Source organism: Marmota flaviventris, chromosome 5 (genome assembly GCF_047511675.1).
Source record: "Marmota flaviventris isolate mMarFla1 chromosome 5, mMarFla1.hap1, whole genome shotgun sequence".
In the NCBI taxonomy this organism is placed as follows: Eukaryota; Metazoa; Chordata; class Mammalia; order Rodentia; family Sciuridae; genus Marmota; species Marmota flaviventris.
Window position 1 is genome coordinate 150,564,868 of NC_092502.1, and position 25,137 is coordinate 150,590,004.

Below are 25,137 nucleotides of genomic sequence, written 5' to 3' on the forward strand. Positions count from 1 at the left end.
CACCAGGAAAGGAAAATCAAATCCTCAGTGGGACATTGCCTCACACCTGTTAGAATGGCTACCAAATTTTATGAAAATTGCAGAAAATACCAAGTTGATGAAAATGTGGAGAAATTGGAATCATTGGACACTACTGATGAGAATACAAAATGATGTAGCCTGTATTGAAAACAGTATGGAGGTTCCTTTAAAAATTAGAAAGAGAGCTATACTGACCTAGCAGACCCACTTTGGGGTATTTTTCCAATAGAATTGGTATCAGGATCTTGAATCAAGATTTACACCCCAATGCTCATTGCACTGTTCACAACTTAAATGTTCATCAACGGATGAATGGATAAAGAAAATATGGCACATTCATACAAACAGATGATAATTCCACCATAAAAAAAGGATATTGTCATATGCTACAACTTAGATGAACATTGAGAACATTATGTTAAGTGAAATAAACCAGCTATAGGAGGACAAAAACATTCATGATTTCACTAATATGATGTATGTAGTCAACCTCTTAAAGGCACAGAGTAGAATGGTGGTTACCAAAGACTGGTAACAACCGAAGGAATGGAGAGTTTCTGTCCAATGGGTATAAAGTTTCTGTTGTGCGAACTGAAAAAGTTCTATGTATCCACATTGCACTTTGAGCTAGCAAATATTATATTGCACAGTTAAAGATTTGTTAAGAGGGTAAATAACATGTTGTGTGTTTTAACCACAGAGAGAGAGAGAAAAGTTAAAGTTGGGTAAAATACCAAAGGAGGAATATGTTTCAAGAAGTGGCATGAGGTGGGCCACATCAAATGCTCCTGAGAAGTCAAATAGGATAATAGAGACAGTCTTTAGCTTGAGCAAAATATGATCATTCATAACTCTGATAAGAACAATTTTAGTGCAGTGGTGAAGAAATAATAAGATTTGGATGGGCTAAGGAGAGGAAGAGAAAAAACAATCTAAAGACAGAAAGGATATTTCCACATGTATCAGAGAAATAGTATGACAGATAGAGAGGCAGATGTGGTATCAAAGAGGACTTTCCCCCAAAGAGTGTACTATTAACATGTTTGTGTGCTGATTGAGTGATCCCAGAGAGGTAAAGGAAAAAGACCACTCAGTAGAGAGTGGATAATTCAAGAGTAAACTTTGAGGAGATTAGAGTGGATAGGATCTGTAACACAAGAGAAGAAGCTGGATTTTGTTGGGAGCAGATCCACATCTTCCCACGTATCTAAATGAAATCCAACCTTCACAAAAATAGGCACAGGTGGACTAGCGGTTTCAGTGGTGAGAAAGTTCTTACTTGTTAGCATCTAGTTTTTTTTCTACTAAATAAGAGGTGAGATAAGCAGCTTAAATCAGGTGGGCAGTAGATGTTGATTTGAGAAATAAGAATAGCTATGAAACTGTCATCTCAGAGACAAGGAAAATGAAGTTACTTGGTAAGTGTAATTAAGAGTCTCTGGCAGTACTGAATGCCCATTTAAAATTCATGTTCAGAAATTTCTAGTGAATCCTGTCATCTAGTCTGCGTGATTTTTCTCCAGCAACATTTATCCACTGAAGTTTTCTCAGATTTTAATAGGTACAAGTTTGAGTTTAATTGATCTAGGTTTTTCCAGGTAAAGAGAATAGGAAAGAGTGAGATGAGAAAGTTAAGGATATTTTCAAGGGGGCAATTAAAATGTTGATAAAAGGAATTTGACCTGATAAAAAGAGAAATGAGGATGTGAGGGGGTTGTGAGGGCTATTCAAAACTTCACATTCTGCACCCTTCCATTATATTAGTATCTTTACACCTCCTTGACCACCTTTTATCTTGCGAAAAATTCAAGGCAGGTCAGTGAGCTTAGAGGTTACGCTGCCTAAGGCAGCTCTGAACCTCTTCTTAGTCCACCACATGGCAACAGGGGTGTCTGGCCTGAGGTGTGCACTGAAGCATGTTCCCATTTGTCTATCGGGATTCTGGGAAGTGCATTTTCCTCTTCATCACCAAATGCCAGAAGGGGCCTCCAGGAAAGCTTAGCAGACAGCTAAGATTACCATTCACCTTAGCCCCACTTTCTTTCATGAAATAAAAATTTCCGAAGTGAATTAAGGAACCAAATTATCATTTCTAATGTTGACTAAGGGTAACATAATTGCTTCATAAACATTAACTCGCCAGGAGAATTCTTCTATGTAAAACATATCATTAGCCGGCATTTAAAATGATGTGTCATAAGAGCTGTCCACTACCAGGATCTGCAATGAAACATAGAAACATAACAAGAGCACATCCAACAAGCCCAAGGGCCATCTGTTTCAGTACCTGATTTCCGGAGGTGACTAATCATGGATGCTTCTCCAGAGTGTTAAACCATCTCCTTCAGCCCCTCTCTTCCTGACCTATCCTCCCTTCTTAATAGAGCATATTAAAAACATATGGTGCTGTATAAAGCTTTTGGCAGCAATTCTGAACCATGGTAGATTTTTTTCCCCTCCTTTTTGGAATATATGATTTAGATAATTTTCTGGTATGCAGTCTTCTGAGACTTGAGTAGATTAAATTCCATATGACTATGTCTAAGAGATCTTTGAGCGCACATCATGGTGGTATGTTCCCTGCTTTCCAAAAATTAATGCTTGTGGTTAAAGGGCATCCAGACTGGTTGGAATTGGGAAATTTTCCAGGAAATGGAGCTTAACCCTTTAAGCAACAAGAATTAAAATGTGTGTGTGTATGTGTGTGTGTGTGCGTGTGTGTGATTTTCTCTTTTCTCAATGGGGTCAGAGTACATCGATTACTCTGTACTTCAATTCAATGGAGCCCTTAGAGATCATTTTAAGTCTGTCAGATTATTTGGCTAGCACATGGCAATAGGCTGATATATTTACATTGTCCCAGGATGCTTGCTGGGAAAAAAACACAGATCTTTCTACTCTAGACATATATATAGGAATGATTAGGTAGCATCCACCAGAGGTTTACTTATAGGAGAAATCAAAAGCTCCCTGAAAAAAGAAGTTACCTTAAGAGAAAGTAGATACACAAATGCACCCACACATATGTGTGTGTGTGTGTGTGTGTATATACACACACACACACACACACACACACACAGAGTGAACTAACACTGAGAATAGAACAAAATATCCCACATATTGTCCTCTGCCCTCTCATCTTAAACTCATACCTGAGTCCCAAGACCAGAGGGTAACAACAAAAGCAACAAAACAACAAGACATGTAGGTTTGAGCAGTGCTGAAACTCAGGCTTCAGCAGCCATGGCAGAGTCAGGAGTAGTAGAAGTTGGCCTCAGCAGTTTCCCAGTGGGGGACGCAGCTCTGGAAGCCTTTGACCCTTGTTAGACATTAACGTTCTCAATATAGAACCTCTGCAGACACAGCACAAATTCTGGTGAGCTCCCAAGTGGCTGTGATGTCTTGTGCTGAAGCCTATGGGAGCAAGATTTCTCTCTATCTATTAAAGTAGCATCAGTGACAACTCTATAAAACTTCCCCCAAATGAAAGAAAGAAAATGGCAGAGATAACATGGCAGCCCAAAGTACTGGCTTATCCATTCCAACCAAAGAGCTGGCTCAGAGACATACTCAAGAATCTATCCAAAGATTTTTTAAAACTATTTGGAAATCCATTGAGAAAGTATTTGGAATGAATTAAAAGGGACAATTATTATGACTTTGATTTTGCAGCTGAGCTGGTAGACCTTAGAGAACACTACCTTTGGTGTCAGTGTGTCTTCATTAGTGTTCCTTCACAAATATTCCCTACTTTTATTGTTGCCATAAGGCACCCAACATTCTTTCTCCTCTTTGTAATTTACTCTTTCTGTTCTGATTGGGTAAGGTTAGAATTAAATAAGAGAAAACTCTAAATACGGGTATGATAAATTTTCATATGCAAATAGGGCATGAACCTTAACATATAAACATTGTGTTATCTATTTTAGCAATTCTAGAGCTGTGTTTGTGTATGCTTGTGTGTGTGTGTGTTTTAACTATTTTAGAAAATTTATTATGTCAAATAACTGAAATTCAAACAAGTAAGTTATAACCACATTTATACCTATTTCTATTCCATGTAAATCATGCTTCAAATAATCGAAGTGTCTTGCAAATACAAGCAAGATTAATAATTTCTTTATATCAAAAACCAGTTTACTATTTGCCTTTTCTTTTGATGGTTTTCTGATGCGATGATCAGTACATTTTGCATGTATGATGCCACTTTTAATGAAATACAATATTGAAAAGTTCTAGCTTACACATAAAATGAATAAACCTGCAATGTGTAGATATAACAACAGTATCTGGACCTGTGTACAATAAAGAATGAAACCAAATGGACAAAGAACCAACATAGGGAAGTTTGCTAAATTGGTGTTAGTGTCCACTAGCATCACCAAATGGCTCATTTTAAGTGGTGCTGATGGCCAATATCAATGAGCATCAGGACTTTAAAGAAATGAAGGGAAAGGTTTTACATTTATCAGAGTGATCTAATCTGAACACTTAAGTAGCAATTAAATAACATTTATGCTCAAGGTGCATGAGGAACTGTAATGTCAGTTATCAGAAATGTTCCGAGCCTGAGCCATTAGCCTTGAGTCAAGTATGGAGTTCTGGCTTTAAGCTCACAGATAAAATGGATGGTATAACAGAAAGAACCCAGTAGAAAGATGTATATTTAAGTTTGGCTCTGCCACTTACACAAAGGTCCCCCTTAGAAATTTAATAAAACACTGTTCCTCTGACTTTAAATGTGTATATAAATCTGAGGGATAGGAATCTTGTTAAAATGTAAAATGTAAAGTAAAATTAGATGAATCTGAGGGGTGGGATCTGAGATGCTTGCTGCATTTCTACTAAGCTCCCTTGTACACTAATGCTGTTTGTTCCTGGACCAATTCTGAGGAGCAAGGCATTAGAAGATTATTGATGGAGTATGCAAAAATCATGAGTGCATAGAAGAATACCTCCTAAATGATATTTCACTTTACATTGATTGAAATAGTGGAGATAGTTGGAGATTGAATTCAAATCATAAAGAAAAATATCCTAGTGGAACAAATTATTTCAGATATTCTTCAGGGAGAGTAGGGAGGAAGAAGGGATAAGGAAAGGTTGGTTGTCAGATACTATGTTACAGGTAGATGACCGCATGTTCTGGTGTTCTATTGCACAGTAGGGTGACTACAGATAATAATAATAATGTATGGTGTATTCCAAAAAAGTGAGAAGAAAGGATTTTGAATATTTTCACCACAAAGAAATGATAGACATTTGAAGATATATATATATATATATATATATATATATATATATATATATATATATATATATTTAAGGTGATTTGAACATTACACAGGTATCAAAACATTGTGTGGCATTCCATAAATATTTACAATTTGTGTCAATTAAAACATAAATTTTAAAAAGAAAATACAGGATATTCTTCATTTTCTTTTCTTAGCAAAATGAAAACTAAACTGGGAATTAGAGAGGCAACACAGGAGGGATATTCATTCTAAACAACTTTCTTTCATTTTGCTTGCCTATCACTTTGATTGTTATATCACTGTAGTCACTGTACTGACTAAAAATATAGAAAAAACCCTGCTTTTTCTTAGAATACAACTAGATCCAGTCCAACCTTCATTCTATAGAGTGTCTAATGCCAATTAAAATAGAAATAGTAAATTACAAAGAACAGGAAGAAGACATCCAAAATCACTGGCAACAAGAAGGGATTATTGTGAGGAAAGAAATTAAAAACTAACAAGGTGTGGTTATAAAGGCTAGAGTATGGCTCAGTGATAAAGCTCTTGTCTAGCATGTGTGAGGTCCTGGTTTAAGCCCTCGGACTGTATAAAACAAACAAACAAAAATAAACAAAAGTAGACATACATACACATCCATTCACACAAATCAGAGTTGGCTAAATGTCTGGTTTTCCTAAGTAAAACTGTTATTTTTTTTTATTGGAGTTGGCATTTTCTAAAGGAAATGAACAAATTCATAGGTATAATCATTGACTTAGAAAGCCTTTCTGTTTTCCTTATCTAAAATATAACCAACAACTGCCTGTTCAAGAAAACATAATTCTCTCTGAGGTTCCAGCCCCACTATATTTTGGCCAATTTTTAATTATTGCATGGTCAGTTTGTTGCTATGGTGTATATAAGATTTTTATCATCTATCCAAAATGTATAGCACATCCTTTACATGAGCTAAATCCTTCCCCATCTTTTAAATTTTGCACAGAATGACACCCTGCCCCAGATTCAGATTGCCAACTCTGCCGCTGTGTTGCATCTCTCTTCAAAGGTTCTGAGGCCACCATGATTGTATATTTAGAACTCTGCTTCAAAGATGCTAAATATTCATCACTCACCTTTACCTGAACTTATACTTTATTTTCCTGTTTCCATCTCTGTTTATCTTTTCTTACCTGCTTAAAGTAAGAAGAATCATCATTCATAATGCCAAATGCCATTGTTAATAAATATAGATGAATGAAAACTTAGTTTGGTTTCATCAGAGAGAGAGAAAGAAATGATAAATAAAACTGAAATTTGAATAACAATTTATGTGTTCTAGCAGTATTATTCCCTTGGAAAAAAAATGAAAATAAAATTACTAATATCAATGACTAACTTAATTCTTCAGCCCAGTCAATACAAAATCATGAAGCCATTTAAATGCAAAACAGCACTGGGAGACTGAAAGCATTCAAGATGCAGACACTTGAGAAACATTTAGAGATGCCAGAACTGCACACATGGTGGGTAATATCATACACATGAAGATTGTTCTTTGCTCTAGTTCTGGGTAATTTGTGTCAGCTGCCCCAAGTACGTGGCCTCATAATTAGGCAGTTCTCCACTTTGTTGCTGCTTCACCTAAGAAACCTGAAGCTTTGAGGACGGCTGAGCAGCAGCTCTCCTCTACAGAAACACTTGTGTGGTGCACCAGGCGTGGTTTTAAATGGTGGAGATAATTGCTTAATTCAAGCTGTAGCAACTGGCCAAGTAAACATGTAGCAGCCAGGAAGCTATTAGCATGATTTTAAGGCAATTATTCCATTAGTGTTTAATAGTCTCCAATTAGTCTTCTCTGACTATCTAAGTTTGAATGTCTTCTTTCCTCCAAAAATTTTCAGTGTTGAGTAATGCAGAAAAGCACTAAACCTATTTTTAATCTTGGTGATATATATGTATATCTGTGTGTATGTATATATGTATATAGAGAGAAAGAGGAGGAAGGGAGAGAGAATGAGAGGGACAGAGAGAGGGAAAGATCTGTCATATATGTGTGTTTACGTGATATATATAGATAAATATGAATAAATCATATGTATATATATAGATATAGATATATCACATACACACCCAAACATGCCATAACTACAGAGTTATGGGAGTATTTAGGAGTATAGATTTGGTAAAATATGTTGTGTGTTGATGTGTGTATTTCTCGGAAGTACTTTGGTGAAAATGGGAGACTTTGCATGGATTCACATTGAATATCATGCTAACAGGGTTTGGGAAAGCAGTAGAAGCTCCCATGGCATTCCAATGCCATCATCTTTATGTCTCTTCTCAAAGATCTCCAGAATATCAAACTCTTAGACTTCAAGTTTCCCCTCCCCGCCCGCCTGGGAGATTTATCCTGTTCTTGCTAATGCCTAGTTCATAGTCTACTCATGTTGGTTAGTACCTGTTGGTGCTGAATCATCTAGACACAAATCATAAAGCATTTCCCTCCAAAATTTCTAGAAGATTTTCCTTAACATCCAGTTTAAGGGTCAGTTTACTGAACTGATTGTATGTCATTTGCCTACACTGTCTCAGTTTTTTTTTTTTTTTTTCATCTAGGAAAAGGAGATAATAACACAGTATTGTCTACTTCACAGATTTTGGGGAGGATGTGAGTTGAAATACATACCAGGACTATGAAAAGTGCAGTATTACATAAATGTAAGGTAGATTCAGATGTGGTATCAACACTCATTACTATTTATACCAACTTAGTCTTTTAATTTTCCTTAATCTCTGGAGAATACCCTATCAAAAACCTGCCATCTCAGTCCTTGCCCTTCTTATCTTCTATGTGTGGATTAAAAAAAGAAAAAGAAAAGGTAACTCAGGTTAGACCAAGTGAAAGTAACTGTCTAAAATTCAAATAAAAATAGAGGAAGAAAAGGGATAAGAATGCCTGTGTAAGTGATAGTGGAGTTTTGCCAACAAAGTTGTGTGCTTTCTACTATCTCCTTCAAAAGAGCAATCCCCAGGCTCAGCCAGGTAGCCGAGTAAGTACAGAGTGGAGAAGCTGGGTTATTCTTTCCCTTGCGGATCTCCAGGCCCTTGGGATGACAGGTGTTGAAGAATGGCAAAAAGAGACAACCCTTTCTGTAGAAGGCACTCAGGGAAGCCAGTGTCTTTTATAGCCACCAAACACCCACTTTACCAACAACCCTTGATTTGAGTTACTGATCAATTTCAGCATTGTTTGTTGGATCTTCTTGGGGTTTTCAGGAGAACTCTCCACCCCCCGTTTTTTTCCTGGGTTAGCCCCCCACCTTTCTTTCTTTATATATTATGTCTTCCATCAGTGGCTGAGAAGGGCGCTGGATGGGGCAGACCAAGAAGAGGTAGTCCAGAAGGTTAAATTTAATAACCCAGTTCTCTTCTATCCGGAAACTGCCCTCCAGCCAGGTCCTGAAAGGATCAGGTGTGCGCTCCCTCAGTCCATGTGCATAGCCAAATTGCTAGGGAAGTGTGGCCGGGTTCCCAGCTGTCATCCTTGTAAACGTCCTGAAAAGACCCACCCTCAATGGCTACTAGAGCTAGGGACGGCTGCGCAACCCCCCCCCCCCCAACCCAGAAACTGCCGAGTGCTCTAGTCCAAGTCGCGCGCGCCATACTGAAACCTCTTGATACCCCACGTCTTTTCCTCGTATCGCCCGCCCCCCCTCCATGCTTCCTTCCTTCTAAGCTGTTTGGACTCACTCACCTTTCTCCCACCATTTGCGCATTAATCCCACCCCTCCGCCCCTGCTCGCGCAGGTTCCCATACCCAGTTTCTGTGCGGAGCAGCAAACGCCAGGCTCGCACGGGTTTGCTTTCTTGACCCGAGTGCCTTAACGTTGCTAACTGCACTTGGACCAGACTCCAGATGGTGGCCACTCGGCCAGGTCCTCAGGGTACACGCAGATCAGGAGACGGTGCAAGCTTCTCGCCCCCTTCAGCTCTCTGTCAAGGGCAGCGATCACGCTGCCGCCTGTCCCTGAACTTTCATCACTCTTGAGAAGCGCTTTGTCTTTTTAAAGGAGTCTGGGAACTAATATTAATGAGGTTTTAACCGAGAATCTACCAAATCTGTTCCATTCCCTGCTAGGGATAGACTCAGGTCCACTCGCGGGAGCAGAGTCCCTCGGACACCAGCTCTTACTCACCGCGCACTATCACCCCTCAGCTTCAGAAACCGCCCTGTGCTCCCCAAATCTGCAGGGAAAATCATGGGAGGGGGCACGAGGCGCCATCCTAAAGCCCCGCTTCTTTCCTACCCCAGTCCTGCGCAAACAGCCTGCTTCAATAACCCTGGGGGGAAGCAGTCACCTTGACTCCTGGCGCCACGGTCCCCAGAGGTTCGGAAAATGTCCGGAAGCCCGAGGTCACCAGGCATGCACTCGCCTGGCCTGAGACCCACCCCTGAAGACGAGTTTCCCTCCCGCGGGCATCGTGGCAAGTTACCACTTAGTGGCAGATAAAGCAGGGCGGGGCAGGTAGAGCGGGCGCCAAGCGCTGGGCAAGCAGCCTCTGCGCGCCTACCTGGGATGGCTAAATTGGTGAGGGGGATGCTGTGGATGCTCTCCGGCAGAGTTGCCATCCAGTCGGCGAATTTCAGCTCGTTTTTCCCCTGAGACGAGGCCATCGTGCTGGTCGACGTGCCGCGAGCTGGTCCCCGCACTCCTCGGGCAGGCTGGCAGGCTGCTACCGCTAATCCAATGTTTGCTCGAGCCCCGCTAGAGTTTACACTCCGCTCTGCGCCACACCCACAGGATGGCGCAGACACATGCTAATTTTAATAATTATTCAAAACACCCCGTGCTCCCTCAGTGCCTCCGCCAGACTCAGCCCGAGCTTTTGTTCCTGACGTCCGTGCCCAGCTCTCCTCGCTCTCCCCTCCCTCCTGACTCTTTCCTCCAGTCTCACTCCTCCTAGGCGGCTCTGCCTTTCCTCGCCATTCTGCAGCTTTCCTTGGCTTCTTATTATTAGCCTTTGATATTTTATTTTTTAACTTGATTCTCCCCGCCGGTCTGTCCATGGTCTTGCTCTGTCCATGGTCTTTCTCCGTCCACTGGTGTGACTACCTGGTCTTTTTTGTATGAATGACAGTCTTGGGGTTGAACCTAGAATCCTAGCATACTTTGGGGGTGTAACTGTTCTCTTGAGGGCCAGACTTTTACGCTGATTTTCAGGACTTCCCATTCTTAGTGCAGAGTCTTCCTTTCCGTAAGCTTTCTGGATATGAATTTCCTCGGGAAGAGCCCACAACCCTGCTTACACAAGATGGTGGTCTTTAGTTACCAATTTGCCTAATTCTTGGAATAGCTGACAACTGTGGTGTCAGGGAAGGGCAGTAAATTCTAGATGGTTCCTACTTATCCCTGGAACCCTGCTTCAGACATTTGGTAGTAAAGAAGCATTGCACCAGATAGCGGAGATCTGTTATTTCTACAGAGAAAGCTGCCTCTGGCCTCCCTCTTGGTTTCATGGCACTCAGGGCAAGACTGAAGCCTGATGCAGGAAGAAAACCACCACATCTCCCAATGGCACGCTGTAATGACTGCCTGGAGCATTTAGTGAAATGTGTCCGGCACCATTTGAAGTGATCTATGTGATTGTCTGAATTTTCTTTTTTTTCTTTTTTTCTTTTTTTTGGCAGCCTAGAAAGATATTTCTCTCTCAGGAGAAATCTCTCACTGAGTCTCCAAAGAACTGGGTCCACATACTTTCCAATGAGAAAGAGGAGAGAGATGAAGTCTTATTCATGTTCTGAGACAAGCCTGGTGGCCTGAGTGGGAATATATAGAGAAGGATTAGATGTAGCTCAGTGGTAGAATACTCGCCTAGCTCACGTGAGGCAATGCTTTAGATCCTCAGCACTACATAAAAATGAATAAATAAAATAAAGATTTGTGTTCATCTATGACTAAAAAAAAAATTTTTTTTTTAAAGTGTGTTGGGCCTTTGCAGTCCAGAGAATGGAAAAGAAACAAAGGTGCTCCTATTCTTACATCCAGTGGTATATAAATTCTTTTCCCAAAGGAAATTCTTGGGTTGGAGAAATAAAAATCAAGGTTGGAGGGAAAGGGAGAGGGAGAGGGAGAGAGGGAGAGAGGGAGGGAGGGAGGGAGGGAGGGGAGAGAGAGAGAGAGAGAGAGAGAGAGAGAGAGAGAGAGAGAGAGATGAAACATGAGAATAATCGTTTCAGTTCAGCAAACCCATTTGGCATTTTTAAACCCTAGAGTCTACTTGTACAAGGATGCTAAGACCAAAGAATATTCACCACCAATTTGGGGAACAGTGTGGAAAAGATGGAGACAAGAAAGATAATGTTGTATCATTTTGGTCAAATTTTCCATTCTCCTTATAGAATCAGTTCATATCTTCAAGAAGACATAGTAGGGTTATCTTTTGGAATGAGAATGAGATGTACTGGAATTTTTCCCCCTAGCAAATCTTAATATTCATGTTAGCACAACAGAACCCACATATCCTTTTAATTAAAATGAGAATTTTATTTTTTTCCATAGGATTCTTAGTCAAGAGACCTGTAATAAACACCCTACTGACTAATGTTGTTACTCTCAGGATATCATTGCAGGGAAACAAGGAAAAGTTAGATCTGAGAGTTAGTTGCTCTTTTTCTGAGTAGATTGAGCAAACTCTCTATTTCCCAAAGGCTCATTTTCTCCATTATAAGATGATGATAAAACTCAGAGATTTGTAGTGAAGCTTTCAGGAGAGTGTATGCATGTTCACTGAAATAACAAGATATTTGTGTTTACCTCTCTGTCTTTCCTAGCCAGTCCTAGCCTTTTAAAGTATTCTTTTTCAAGAGGGTAAAATAATTATTGAACCACCTTAAATGTAGAAGAAAACTCTTTCTGTAAAGATTCACACACTGTCTTTTGGGAAAGCATAGAAAACTTCCTTCTCTGTTTTATCTGCTTTGAATACCGGGATTTTTAAATGTGTTGGATTTTATGCTAACATTAGCCATTAATATTGTGAACATGTAATCTACCAGGAAAGACAAGGCTGAAAGTTGATAGTTCCAAATTTCTTTCTTGGCCTGCCTGTAATCAATATTTTGAATAATATTTTATTACCTAATTTCCTCATCTTTCTCTCACAAACCCTGATATCATTTACTAAATGACATCAGGAAAAATCACACAATTAATCTGGGTTTCAGTTTGGCCACTGTATTAGTTAGAGTTCTCCAGTAAAACAGAACCAGTAGTATATACAGAGAGAAAGAGGTTTGTTTTAAGAAATTGGTTCACATGATTGTGAGAGCTGGCAAGTCTGAAATTTGCAGCAAAAGCTGGGAAGGAGTAGTATGTTTTAGTCCTGAGGTAGAATAGCTTCTTCAGTAAACTTCAGTGTTTGCTCTGAGGGCCTTCAACTGATTGGATGAGGCCTACACCTATTATAGCAGGTAATCTGCTTTACCCAGAGTCAACAGTCGTAAATGCTAATCTCATCCATAAACATCTTCATAGCAACATCCATTCTAGTGTTTGACCAGACAATCAGGCATCATAGATAACATAGCCAAGTTGACACATAAAATAAACCATCACATCTGCTGGCAAACTATAGTAGAAGTTGATACCAATCTCTAGGCCTTTTTCAACTCTATTATTTTAAATTCTGCTCCTTTTATGATTCTTTCTCATACATATAGTTGCTGGAAATAAATATGAACCTTGGATTTTTAATCTATGCAGACAACTAAAGGTACAGATCAACATTTTTATCCCAAAACATGAGAAATGTTAATGATTTTTAAATGTAGTGTTGATAGTAGCCTACCTTTAAAAATCGAATTATTATAAACATAAGTAAAAGCTGGCCTATTGCTGCGGATTCATGCTACCATTAAAACTGTTCCAGTAACCTTCTCATGTCCATCAAATTCACATTATGAGAAGAATATAAACATTGATACTCATCTGGAGCATCTCTTTAATTCATATCTTCTTTCATCCATAAAAATAAAAGCGCTCTTTGCCATGTATTTCCTTTCATTAGTTCATAATCCTTCTTGTTAGAAATATGTTTTATTTTTTTGCACCTAAATTGATTATGAATTATTTTCCAAAAAAACAAGGATTCTTATAGGCAAGAAAACATTAGAACTCATTTCAGTTGAATAATATTTTAAACGAGGATCTTTGTTCAAAATATTCATCCAAATTATTTTAAAAACAGAGCTCATAAATATATTTGTAGTCAAACTTAAAAACATAAAGAAAGGCATGAAAGAATCATAATAAAATTAACAATTAATGATCAAGGTTTTTATATTATTCTCTACAACTTCTACCCCAATATTCTGTCCAAGAACAATAATACTTAATTTTTTTTTTAATTTTTAGGAACTAAAAAGAACAAATAAAATAATAATTCTGTACAAGCAATTGTACTTAAAATATGGTAAAGTTCTTTGGAAATCTAGAAAAAAAAGCAATACCCCCTGATTTATTCCAGTACTTTAACCTTGCAGAGTTTTCTGGTTTTCGTCTTTTTCTCCTCCCCTATACTTACATCTTATGTGTCAGCCCAAAATAAGCCAATGAAAACACAAGAATGCAATCTATTTGTTGGAATAACCAATTATGAGTTCTGAAAGCCTAGACTTATAGCCAGGATTTAGCAGTTAATTACTGTGTTTATTTCCTTATCTGAAATATAAAGAATGAGTATTTCCTCCTGGAGATGGGCAAATGAAAGATACTGTGAAACTTAAATTAAGTAAAAAAAAAAAAAAAATTAAAGCTTATTGAACAGAATGAAAGTTCTAAAAACCATCCTTCATTGTTATGCTGCTTGCTGTCACCATGACTTTGATTGTCCCTATGTTACATAATTCAATTTTCCATCTGTCAAAGCTTTTCCTGCTAACCATCTTCACTTCGTAACTTCCCTTACCATCCCTAAGAGGTAATCTTTCCTTCCTCTGCACATCCATTACAGTATTTTTACAGCTACCTCATGGTGTGTTTCCAATTCCCTACCTAGTTTTAAGCATTATGTAGGTGGAGATGGTGTTATTTGACACTCCATAACATCTTGCACAGTGCTTAAGATATACTAAGGGCTTCTTCTAATCATTCATTTTACTCACTTATTTCATAAATATTTATTGAGTGCCTATTATGGGCTCTCTCCTAGAGAGAGGAGAGGGAGCAGAAAGTCCCTGAACTCTTTGAGTGTATGTTCCAGGAAGAAAATGTCTAATGATAGCTCAATGGCTAAAGAAATAAATGTTATCTTTCACCTCAATGGGAAAACCTTCTTCAACATGCCTATTTTTAACACTTCATTGAGTAGCACATCACCAAAGATTTATACCTTACTTTTGAAAATACATTTTGAAGTAAAAATTGGTTCACAATTGCTTTGCCTTTCTCCACTTTTTCCCCAGTCCTTCCCCAACCTGTTGCGCTCTTGGTAAAGTCAGTGGTAACATTTGGAAATGGCATTATTATTTTTCTAGTAATGACCCTCTATCCAGACCCTCTCATCCAGAGGGTAATTGCTAGAAAATATTTGGCCTCTTGGAGCAAAGGGGTTGGTAGAAATGGGGGTATCCTGGGAAGGAAATGGAAGGCTGTTTTAGGTTCTTGTTCAGAATAGAAAAATGCCGGAATTATTCTGTTACTGCTAAAAAAATACCTATGACCATTTATACAATGCTCATAACAACATTATTCACAGCTGCTACAAGGTAAAAACAACTAAATGACCATGGATAGATGGATAGGTAAATAAAATGTGCTATACACATACAATGTGATATTATTTACTTTTAAAAAGTAATGGAATTCTAAGGCCTGCTACAACACATGAAACTTGAAGATATTATATTAAATAAAGTAAGCCAGACACTAAACAATAAATATTGTGTGATTCCCCATATATGAGGTACCTAAAATGGTCAAATTTATGGAAAAAATAGAATAGTAATTTTCATGAGCCGGGGCAGGAAGAAACAAAAACTTTAATGGTAGAGTTCCAGTTTTGAATTATTAAATGATTCTGTAGGCAGCTACATAGTTGTAGTGCCTCTGAAGATACTTAATGTCACTCAGCCATACACTTAAAAATTGGCTAAGATGGTTAATTTTATGTGATGTATATTTTACTACACTAAAAAATGACCAATTATTCTCTTGGATAGAAGAACCACACTTGTTTTATCAATGACAGAGTTCCATTTGCTGATAGTTTATCCTCTAGCCAAGAACTACCAGGATCAAACCTGAAATTGAACAAATTTCATCTGTTACTTCTTGCAAATGAGGGAAAATAGCATCACGATAACCCAGGACATTTCAATAAGAGGGTGTAGAAAAGACTTACAGGATTTTGGTTAATGTTAGGTAATTTAGTGAATGACTTGAAGAAATGGCTTTGCTCTGAGTTAAAATGCTATCAGTAAGTGAGTAGAGGATAATTCTATAATTGGGTATCATGATAATTCTTATGTTGAAGGACCAGACTAAATCTGTAGTTGATAAAGAAGCAGGAATCACTGATTGGAGTAGAAGGATGATATTTGTGCATGCACGATATTAATGCTTTGTTTGTTTTCAGGCATAATTATAGAGGATCATTTTCTTCCTTTGGATTCATCAAGGTTATAGAGTATACCTTTAAGATGTTGATGTTTCAGAATACATCTATATTCAACATGTGAACAGTAAGATGCAGCTAAAGTACCAGGACAACGCCAAGATGCCAAGAACTATTTTCCTTATTCTCATCAATAAGTAGAAGGACTCAGCCAAGTCCAACTGACCTCAGGTTCCGAAAGTCCTTATCTAGTAGAACTTTACAATGCTAGATATCATTGGCAAGTTTGACATGTACTTCCCACCAATGACATTTTCATTTTCTCTTGTAGAAAGAATAAGTTGATATAATGAATTAAATTATGTGACTGTATACACAAGTTCATGGATCTTCTTGCACAAGTATGCCCTGTGAAACCTTTTGTATAATCCTAACATTCTCCAAGAGTCTCACAGATACACGGAAGCAAAGATAATCCTTGCTGCAAGGTAACTCACTCAATTTTTATTTCTTTGCAGGCTCTTTTGTGCAAATCCCAAAGGTGATTATCTATATCTAGAGCTGTCTGACAGGCACCAGGTAATGTTGTGGGACACTATTAACACCATAGAGAAAAGATTCTGAGAAGAAAAGTCACATAATAAGCTCTCAGTCTAGCCCTTGTTCTAGAACTGCAGATCAGCCTGTAGATGTGCCAGAATATGGACATGGTGTAAGAGGCAGGACAGGCTTCTGGCTACTCAGGGAGCTCTGGGAAGTGCTCAACACTGGCAAACAAAGAACAATGTGAGACTATGATTTGTTATGTGTATTCATTTTTTTTCTATCAATCTAGCATCAGTTAAGACTACTGCTTGCCTAATACAAGTTTATTTTGAATATTGGGCAGTTGTCTTAAGACAGTGTAAATATTTACTTACAATTCTGTGTAACACTTGACACTTAAACCTCATTTCTTTCCTTTTGTTTTTTATCATGTAAACAATGTACAGATTGAAGCTCCTCCTTTCCATGCTTGAACTCAGTGGCTCAAATGTAACCGTGCGTGGCAGAAATGTTACCATATTCCATTTATTTGAAAGGTTAATTCCACATTGGTTATAGTGCCTTGATTTTTGTTAATCAACACTGTAATATTTGACCATCTGTCAAAGAAAATATAATTGTGAGAGCAGGGGAAAGTAAGATGAAATTCATTTTTTTTGACTTTATGAAGAAAGCTATATAAACAAAAATTATTTATATTTTCAAAAATATAAGAATAAAAATATGTAATAAAATGCCCATATCCTGCATTTGTTTTAGTAAATACAAAAAATTAAGGCTTGCTACAGTTATGCCAAAAACTACTAGAAAAAGCCCAAAGTAGCTGTCCACAATTCTAGTGCTGAACATAGACAGATTCATAATTGCTCTGGGCATGTTTATCATGGCCTGTTATTACAAGCCTGTTATTATAGTTAGTGACAAATACCAAGATTTCATTGTTTACATTCCCAACTGACTTTTGACTTCATGTCTTAAAAATTTTTATCATAAAAACTTTCAAATACTTAATAAAATGGAAAAACCAGTTAGCAAATTTCTATGTGACCATCAATCAGTCTCAATAATTATCAGCTCATGTGCAATTTTTATTTTTTTCACATACTTCCTTTCTAAACTAGTTTATTTAAAAGTAAATACCATATATTATAGCATTTAATTCATAATATTTCAATATTTTAAATTGATGGCTAATCAAGCAGTGAGTTCAGACCTACAAAATTATTAATGGTTAATTAAATAAACTGAATTTTTTCTGACATGACAGATTGAGAATCTAGATACAATATAAATGTGAAATTTTAGATTCTTTTATTTCTCTCAATTTCCATATAGAAAAAAATAATATAATTTATATCAGAAGGAAATTATAAAAAGCAAAACTAAATCTTTTTAAACAGACCACCTCAAATTCAAAGTAACCATACATTCTGGTTATATTCTGACATGATTATTTTAACATTCACTATTGAAGATAATCAATTTCCCTGTACCTATATGTACTATTGTTATCATTGCATTTATTCTGAATAATCTAAAGGCTTTAGATTATAAAGTCTTTCTGTTTTAAAGATTGAAAAGCTTGAAGGCTCTCTATTTTTAATCATCATATGAGTCCTTTTTAAAAAAATAAGCAAAGGAAATTATACAACTCCAATAAACAAACCTAAGACCTAGACTTCATTTAATCCACTACACACCAAATAACCATATGACTGCTAAATTATTTTATGTGCCTCATTTACTTAAGACTTCTTTTAAAAAAATTACATACAGGCAATAATATAATTTTATTTAATTAATTCATTAAGCTTGAAATAACATTTAACAAAATACTAAAAATACATTTGCAGATGTCTCTGTAAATGCATGTAAAGACCTTTTCACTGTTACAGAAAAATAAATATTTCTAAGATACAGACATATATTCTCTCTGATAGTTGTATAATATTTGTACTGAGTGCTAAATGGCTACATTTGGAATCAATGTATCTTTGAAAGCATGTATATAAAGAAAGCATAGAGGGGCTGGGGTTGTAGCTCAGTGGTAGAGTGCTTGCCTAGCACCTGTGAGGCATTGGGTTTAATTCTCAGCATCACATATAAATAAATAAAATAAAGGTATTATATCCATCTATAATTAAAAAATAAAAAATATGCATAGATAAATTAGCATTCTCACACACTGAAGAAATTATTACAAAATTTATGCTACATCAAATAAGAATAAATTATTAGTAGTACAAGATTGCTTAGGAGCAGCTTCCTTGGCCCCAACAAAGACAAGTGTGGGCCCAGAAGAGATAAATGCCAAAATCTATCACAAATCACATAGCAACTGACAGAAAAGTCCAAAAGGAGACAGTAAAGGTCTTGATGCCTTATTTCCCTGGCTGAATGATTGTAATTTATGAAGCACAGTGGAAAAAGAATAGACAGATGAGAAAATATAACAGAAGAGATCCCCACATAAAATTAATTATTAATAAAATTATTCATTTTTACCTACTTATTAACTTTGATAACTAAAATTGAAAAAAAAAATACATCTACTGTTATGTTTATTCACGCCACTTCTGCTTTCTTTCACCAGAAACAAAAAATCTGTGATGTGGCTCTCAGGGAAGAGATACAGGGTTTGATAAATTTGATGTTAGATAAGAATGTGTTTGAATTGACCATAGTTCATTTTAATGGGTATAAAGGGGATGGAGAGGCCTTCACCTAGTCAAAAGCATTTTAAAATAAATTATACTAAATAGCTGTTGGAAATATTAACAAGGTAATGTTAAGGAAGTACATATTTGCACATGCAATTTGTTCAATGAGATGATTTGATAGTAGGATACCTGCTAAAATTGACAACTACCAGAGAATAAAAATATTATAAAAATTCTTAAATAATGTAGACATATTTCATATAAAGTAAATATTGTCAGATAATATGACACAATGGTTTAGACTAAGAAAGGATAATTTTACATATCACTAATAAAAATTAACCATTGTATTTTATTTGTTTTTTTTTTTATTTTTTATTTGTGTGTGTGTATGTGTTACTGGGAATTGACCCCAGGGTGTTCTACCACTGAGCTACACCTACAGCCTCTCCTATCTTTTTTTTTTTTTTTTTTTTTGAGATAGATTCTCACTGAATTGTAGAGGCTTGCCTTGAACTTCCAATTCTCCTGCCCAGCCTCCTGAGATGCTAGAATAACAGGAGTGCACCCACACACATGGCTGAGTAACCAATTTTAAATTAGTTTATAACAAGGCTATATCATTGTATAATCAGTGCTCACAACAATGGACTGCAAGAGGAAACCAAGGAGAGAGAGGGGGGGGGGGGAGGAAGGGAGGAAGAAAGGAGGGAGAGGAGAGAGAGGGAGAGAGAGAGAGAAAGAGAGAAATAAAACATGATAAAGGGTAAGATACAATAACTAAGAAATAAATGATGAACTTTTATGGACCAATCTATACAATAACCAAAAACAGAAAGTTGGAAATTGTTCAGTTAACACAATTATAAACTAATTGTTTAATTTGAATCAAGATACCAAATTTGTCATCTCTAGATTCTTGCTTACTTGAAACTGAAGAGCTCATTCCTCTGCTCTATGAATACTGCCTAACACTACCCCCTAATAAAACACCCAAATGAAAAGAGAGTGATTCATGCAATTATTGAGGTGTTTGGCCAATATCAGTAAAGCTTGAGTTTTTCCTTTTTTCATTTAGATATTTCAACAGTAAAATATAGAAATATCATTTACATATTTCAACAGAAACCAGGTCCACGTTGTAAATAATTATTAAAATTCTGTGGTTGGATTTAAGTAACAAAAGAAAAAAAAGCCACATAAATTTTTTAATTTTGCATTTCATGCCATCAGAAATGATATTTTCTTTTTTTTTTTTCCATTCTGGGGTTTTATTTACTTAAAAAATAATAAGAAGCCTTTCCCAGTTCATATTGGCGTTTTTCTAACAGTTTCTAACACTAATATTTAGTAAGGCACTTCCATAGGCAGGAGTTTTAAAGTGGATAACCATCCATAAGTTCAAGTACTTTTTTTATGTTTTATGTTCTTTTTAATTTTTTTTTTATTTTTTATTTATATATGACAGCAAAATGCATTACAATTCATATTACACATATAGAGCACAATTTTTCATATCTCTGGTTGTATACAAAGTATATTCACACCAATTTGTGTCTTCATACATGTACTTTGGATAATAATGTCCATCACATTCCACCATCATTTCTAATCCCATAGATATTATATTTTTATTAAAATTAAAGAAATATAATCAGAGTTTAGGAAGAAATTTATACCTAAACACAGGCTTATTTTTAAAAAATTAAAATATTTAAAATGAGATTTTTTTTTGAAGAACTGGTATATTAAAGTCATAAAACACTGTTGGTAAAAAGCAAGTTTGCTTTGAGATGTATAATTTTCAAATTATAATTTCATATTAATTTAATTAAATTTTATAAAGTTTTCAGTTCTTTGTTATCATTTTCCTTTTTCATATCTTTAGGTTGATTGCATTTATCTGTCTTGCTAGTTTTTCTAATTCTAGTCTTATACCCTCTATCTCAGTGAGAAATGGGTAGAATAACATTTTTTAGAAAAAAATAGTTTGATAGAAAATTAAAATATCTTTACCAGGAAATTTATATTTTTAAGGTACTTTTTAAAAAGAATCAGAAAATTTACCTTCATCTGACATAATAATTACAACAGAAATTATTCAGCCATATTTCACTCAGAGACAGAGACTCACTGCTATCTAAAAAATCATTATGAGGGAAGATACCAAGGCAGCAAAATAATATTGGGTAATAGTTACCTAGCACTTAGTATGCTCTGTGGGCACTAGGATAAGTACATAAGCCTGTTTTATTCTCACCTGGGAATTAAGATACTTAACTGGTGCCCAAGGCCCCAAGCTAGGCTTGACCTTGCAGTTGAGTCCTCAAAGAAATGCAAAGGTCACAATGATTAAATGCATACCATTCAAATTTCTTTACCATTGGCTCACCATATTCATGTTTCATGTTTGTTTTTTTGTTTTGTTTTTTGTTTGCCAATGTGTTAAATATTTCCAAAGCTGTCCTCTACAGCCACAACCCTTTTGTAACACTGCATATGTGCTTTTCCAATAATCTCATGTAGGAATCTGGGCATAGCACCAAGGTTTCCAGTTAGACTTTTGCCCATAGTTTAAAGCATTTGGTTCGTAAACCTGAAATTAATTTATAGGTTGAAATTATTCTTCTTTATACTTGAGATTCTTATTTTCAATCCAAAATATCTTTAAGTCTAACATTCTTTCTATAGAATTTAAACTTCAAAGACAAAATCTGTGTATATTGAGTAAACCTCTGTTTTCCCAAGTCTGAACTAATGTTTTCTCTACAATAGCTCTCCTTCCTTTTCTCTTTGTCATCCATTATTCATCTCTTATACTGTGCAATAATTCAGATTGTTACAGTCAGTTCTATGATTGGGCAGCATATTAGACAATGGTATAACTAATTCCCAACACTGAAAGAGCACATACTGTATGATTCTCTTTATGATTTTCTTTTAAGAATCCTTCTACACATATGAGATTCTGTTACATTATTTGGTATCCTGATCACTAGCACCAGATGTCAGATTAAAACACAATAACACTTTCAACTTTTATTATCACACATGCACACGTGCGTGTACACACACACACACATACACACATTGATTTTGGTATTTTCTTTTTTCTTTGTAGAACTAATTTTCCCTTTAAATTATCTTTATTCATTTTAGCACAACTTCAGAAATACAGTAACCTTAACTATGACTTATACTATGCCCTAGTTCCTCCCACTCATTCTCCAAGGTGTTATGTTTTAGATCATTATGTCATGAATGCTGTGACCTTTGATAGATTTGCGCCACATCACCTCTTCCCAGTGTTCCTATGACATTACAAAGACCATTGAAAATACATGGGAGAGAAAAGATAAGGAGATGGACATTTAAAAATAATCATATTAAGTTCATTAAGAAAAAGTACACTCCTAGAAAAATGTCCTTTCCTATCTGATGAATAACCTCTTCAAAGACTGGGTGTGGAGGTTTAGAAGGGTCTCTGAATTGCTAATTAATGTTACAGCATTAAAGGCAGAATTAAACATGATTGGGATCACATTTCCATGATTGAAACATTATTATTTTATGTTTAATACATTTGTCTCTGGCAAGAGTATACTCTAAAGAATGTTTAAACATGTAACAAATAAGTTCATAAATTTTAAGTGTTGTTTCACTGTAGCACAGATCTATAAATTTACAAAGATAATCTCTTTTGGCTGCTTATTTGAAGTATGTGAAACTATATAATTTATAAAACTCTCTCTATTTCACACTTTCTCTCCTTTTTTAGTGTGCATACACACACACACAGTGTTTGAAAGTCTATTAAGATCTTCACTGGGAGGAACCATTCAACTGCTGGTACCCAAAAGAACAAAAATACTGAATTAAATTTGACCAAACTAAATCAGTTTTCAGCATTTGAAATTTGACAAAACTAAATCAGTTTAAACTTCAAGCTGGATAAAATTTTCTAATGACTCTGTATTGTATTCCTTTAAATAATTTTTTCTGTCTCAAAAAATATCAAAACCAACATGAATGGCACTTGGATTTTGATTGCTCTGCATTGAGAAGAAAATTTGATTTGCTGTCTTATGAAATGTATTTGTGGTGAAGACAGTTTTATCTTTTCATACCATGATGTTCCCTAAAGACTCACCATCATCAATCAGGCTTGAGATTAGCCTCAAGCCTCTCTTACAGCCATTCATATCCATTTTTTCCTACATTATTGTCACTCTTTAATTTTGTACCCATGTATTGAGGGAGTTGAGTATCTAATCATTGTGCAAATGTACTAGAAAAACAAATGTATATGAGATCTTTCAAGAGATTTTAATAAAGGGAAATGGTTAAGCAGATGTTGGAGAACTAAAAAAAATCTAAAAATGTACACTGTGATAATAATTGAACAAGCCTGCTATCATTTCCAGAACTGGGGAAGTAAAGACAATAATCTGGAATTATAATGTAAGGGTCCCACGAAACGTCGGAGAAAGAGACCACCAAGTGACCACTCATGCAATTGGCAGAAGTGGGATTTATTGAACCAGCATGCTGGGGCTCCGTGCCCACTCAAGAAGGGAAAGCAGCCCAGAGCCCCGAGCAGGGGCTGAGCACTGCTTAAGTACACTTTTTGGGGAGGGCGGAGGGCTTTGTATACATCAGAACAAATCATCATGAGGCGCGGGAAAATTGAACAACAACTCCTAAAAATGATTGGTTCATTCATTGGCAGGAACAGGTCAGGCTGGAGTGATAGGTCATTCCTAAGGAGGGGGTTACATTTAAACTGATTGGTCCAGGCCCTGCAATGCCTATGTGCGACCACACAGAGCCCTTATTACTGGGCAGTTCCAAGCATTGTCTTAACAGCTACAGAAATTTAACTCAGACCTTGCAGCTTAGAAACTTTACAACACCCAGTCTTTTACCCTTTAACGTTTACGCTTTAACTTCAATTTCTTTTACCCTTACAATCAGAACCCAGGTGCTTGGAGCAGTGGCTCTGAAAAATAAGGAGTCAGACCTCTGAAGAGCAGGACTGCTCAACTTTTGTGGGCAACTCTTAAAGTGATGAGTCTCACACTTGAAGTGTGAGTGTTCTGGGAATGTGAGAAAAAAGCTGTGATCTGCATCCTCCCCTGCTGCCAATGAAAGAGACAATGCCAATAAGACCATCCAGCTAAACAGGATGAAGTCCCTTTCTCTTCCTAACTTCCTTTAGTGGCCTTATAGACATAACAGGAACCAGCAGGCAAAGCAAAAAAATATATATACATGTTACACATTTCCATTATCTGAAATCAGAAACACAGAAGAGTATATTTGTGACAAGGAAAAATAGCCAATCAGTTGACATGTGTGATGGGCAAGATAACGATGCCCCCAAAGATGTTCACATAAAAATCCTTGAAAATGGTGAATATATTACCTTAAATTGCAGGTGTAAATAAGTTAAGAATCTTGAGATGGAAAAGTTATTTTCAATCATCTAAATGGGGAGGGGGTCAACAGATTTATAGAGGTCCTCATAATAGAAAGGCAAGAGTCGAGAGTCAAAGAAGAAAATGTGAAGACAGATGCTAAAAGGAGATGAAGGTAGGAAGGAAGGAATGGAGGGAGGTTGATGGTCTTAAAGATGCTATACCCCTGGCTTTAAAGATGGAGGAAGGGGCTTAGCCAAGGTATTATGGAATCTTATAGAAGCTGGAAAAGGCCAGGAAATAGATGGCTTCCTAGAACCCCCCAAAAGAAAGCAGCTTGCTATTAGTCCCTTAAGACTTTACTCATAGTGATCCTGTTATGGGTTGAATTGTGTTCCCACAAAATGGATATACTGAAGTCATACCCTCTGATACCTCAGAATGTGACCTTACTTGGACTTAAGGACATTACAGAAATAATTAAGTTAAAATGAAGTCATGAAGATAAGCCCTAATTCATTATACTTGGTGTTCTTACAAAAGAGGGAAATTTGGACACAGAGACTGAGATGCACAGAGTGAAGATGATAGGAACAGGCACAGCGAGAAGATAGACATGATTGGAGTGATATAAATACA

At 36.4% G+C, this 25,137-nt stretch overlaps 1 protein-coding gene across 1 annotated transcript in view; it reads right to left on the reverse strand.

Annotated features, from left to right (window-relative positions):
* The window catches only part of Plcxd3 (phosphatidylinositol specific phospholipase C X domain containing 3), a 143,479-nt gene extending 133,543 nt beyond the window's left edge, over positions 1 to 9,936 (reverse strand). The window contains exon 1 of the mRNA XM_027936191.2: positions 9,834 to 9,936. Coding sequence (XP_027791992.1) covers positions 9,834 to 9,936 — 103 coding nt within the window. The remainder of the gene's footprint in view (positions 1 to 9,833) is intronic.
* Positions 9,937 to 25,137: the final 15,201 nt, after the last annotated feature.